This window comes from Montipora capricornis, chromosome 12 (assembly GCF_036669925.1).
Source record: "Montipora capricornis isolate CH-2021 chromosome 12, ASM3666992v2, whole genome shotgun sequence".
In the NCBI taxonomy this organism is placed as follows: Eukaryota; Metazoa; Cnidaria; class Anthozoa; order Scleractinia; family Acroporidae; genus Montipora; species Montipora capricornis.
In genome coordinates this window covers 20,526,807-20,529,306 of record NC_090894.1, presented here as the reverse complement: position 1 = coordinate 20,529,306, position 2,500 = coordinate 20,526,807, and the positions used below count along the sequence as shown (strand labels likewise).

At 42.0% G+C, this 2,500-nt stretch overlaps 2 protein-coding genes across 2 annotated transcripts in view; one reads left to right on the top strand and one right to left on the bottom strand.

Annotated features, from left to right (window-relative positions):
• Positions 1 to 437: 437 nt before the first annotated feature.
• LOC138026551 (alpha-1B adrenergic receptor-like) lies at positions 438 to 1,760 on the top strand. Its single transcript, XM_068873943.1, has one exon. It carries the CDS (start codon positions 612 to 614, stop codon positions 1,758 to 1,760), a length of 1,149 nt encoding a protein of 382 aa, XP_068730044.1. The 5' UTR covers positions 438 to 611.
• LOC138026552 (ribonuclease Oy-like) overlaps positions 1,758 to 2,500 on the bottom strand; it is a 15,051-nt gene continuing 14,308 nt past the window's right edge. Inside the window, exon 10 of the mRNA XM_068873944.1 lies at positions 1,758 to 2,500. This exon is cut by the window's right edge and continues 687 nt beyond it. The gene's annotated coding sequence lies outside the window, so the exon portion shown is untranslated.

Sequence of the window (2,500 nt, the reverse complement as noted above, 5' to 3'; positions counted from 1 at the left end):
CTAACAAAGGCTTTCCGCCTTTGCGTAATTGTTATATGTTCAGCTTTTTTTCACTTGAGCTTTAGCTTCTCAGCCATCGCTTTTGCTAGCTCTTTTTCGGCAGCTGTTCCATTTTGATATTTTAGATCTCGAAACTCTGGGAAAATTGCATTCTAGTTTGAAAGCCCAACCACATTCCTTTTCAAAATGCACCAAAAGGGGATGGTACAACCTGCTCTGAAAGATTTAATTCCACTTCCTCATTTTCATCATCACGATTTTTATCGCGTTACGGAAGTTTTGTGATATTAAGGAAAGAAGAGCGGTTTACGTCTCACCTCCCGATTATTTGCGTAATTTGCAATTTACAATCGTTTATTCATGAAACGATTGTTACAATTTAACGCTTTTTGCTTTCAACTTATTCTTGGTATGCCATTGTCGGGAGGTGGAAATCACGAGAATTCAACATCTTTTTGACGCCTCAAAACATCATTCTGGGGAAGACCTTAACAAATCGCAAGCAAAATTGCATGGATGGATCTTGTTGACCGCCAGCAAACCGAGACAAGTTTGTTTTCTTTGTGATCGGAATCATAGTTTTGTTTGTTGTGTAATTATTTTCAGCAGTTATGAATGAATCTTCATTGCGGTTGACGAACTCTTCCATCGGTTCGTTTTCGTCGTTGTCAGCTGCATCGCTGGTGCTGGTCGTTTCTATGGGCTGTACTATGGTGCTTGCTGTTTTCGGGAACGGTTTAGTCATTGCCGCCGTCTTCCGAACTAAAAGCTTGCGCACAACAGCGGCCATTGTTGTCGTTAACCTTGCAATTGTCGACCTTTCAATTACAATCACCGTGGTGCCATTTGTGATGACAACAGCTGTGACACAAAAGTGGATGTTACCTCAAGCCGTCTGCAAGCTCACAGCCTTCATAAACGCTTTCTTGACCGTGGGTCAAATCATGGCTTTGCTGCATATCAGCGTAAACAGGTACATCGCTGTGGTATACCCACATCGTTACGAAACTCGTTGCAACAAACGATCAACTCTGGCCGCTGTCATGGCAGGCTGGCTTTATTCTTTGATATGGACTTCACTGCCTTTCTATGGATGGGGTGAGATGGGATTCATAGAAGGAACCTTGTTTTGCAATATTCTTTGGTCGGGAGACATGGCTTATGCAATGACTGTCCAACTACTTTGCTATTTCATTCCATCAGTAATGGGTGCAGTTCTTTACTTAAACGTCTACAGAAAAGTGAGACTGCAAAGCAAGAAAATGAATAAAAAATCTCTTAGCCTGCAGTTGCGAAACCATGAGGGCTTTCAAAGCAGAGCTGAATCAAGCCACAGCAACGTACCAACCAGTCCGATTCCGCTTTCATTCGATAACCTGGCTGCATCAAATGAGGATATCGGTAAAATGGCACGCAAGGATCGTAAAAGCACGATCAGGTCTGCCAACGCAAGACGGCGCAGTATGGTGGAAACAAAAGTAACAAAAACGCTGCTTGCAGTTGTCACGGCGTTTGTAATTTGCTGGTTCCCGCGCGGGATTGCGACCCTTTGGGCGATCTTTGCGAGCCGCCAGGATGTCCCTCGCGCGCTAGAGTACGGTTCAACAGTGTTGGTGTTTTTCAACGGCGCAGCAAATCCCTTATTGTACGGAGCATTGCATCAGGATTTCAAGCGCGCATTTAAAAGTATCATTTGCTGCGAATGCGTGAGAGCGAAGAGCAACCAAAGAGGAGCAGACACCAACGGAAGCGGTTCCTAAAATAAAAATGACACTTTAATGTCTGGCAAACGAGCGAGTTTGGCATGCGCTCAACAGTTGCTGTCATAATACAAACGTCTAAAACATCGCCATGCATCTGAATGATCTGGTATTTGTAAACACTATATTCGATCATCTTAAAACGCTATTTTTCAAATTATATAATTTGAAGAGAGAAGTTGAGAAGTTGAAATGAGCAACGCACTGTCTCCAATGGCCTACACGTTTAAACATACACACAGACATACACACGCCAAGCTCAAGCTTTGAAATAGGCCACTTGCACTAAGAGGTCATGTGACATCGTTTTTATGAAAATGAAAGTTACATGATTTTGCCTTCGAAACACTATTAGTGGGTCATCTCTTAAACAAAATAATAGTGATTTGGTTTTTCAAACCCGCACCAATTGCTTAAAATGAGAAAGTCCGTAGCTGGTCACGTGACCAAAACTTGATTTTTTTTTAAAAATTATGAATTACCGCTTTCTGACACAAATTTTGCACTTGAACTTCAAGGAAAATGTTGAAAAGATGATGTGGTAACGTTTATGGCACATCTGAACTCAACTATCAAACATTTAACAAGATATAAGCAAAAAGTAGTTTTGGCCGCCATGTTGGAGGGCAGGAGTATGCCCTCCAACATGGCGGACAAGACAAATCATCCTACTTTGTTGAAAAATCAAAGTACCATAAATTATCTCCCTTAAATGCGTTTCGTCTCAAATTTCGCGTGTA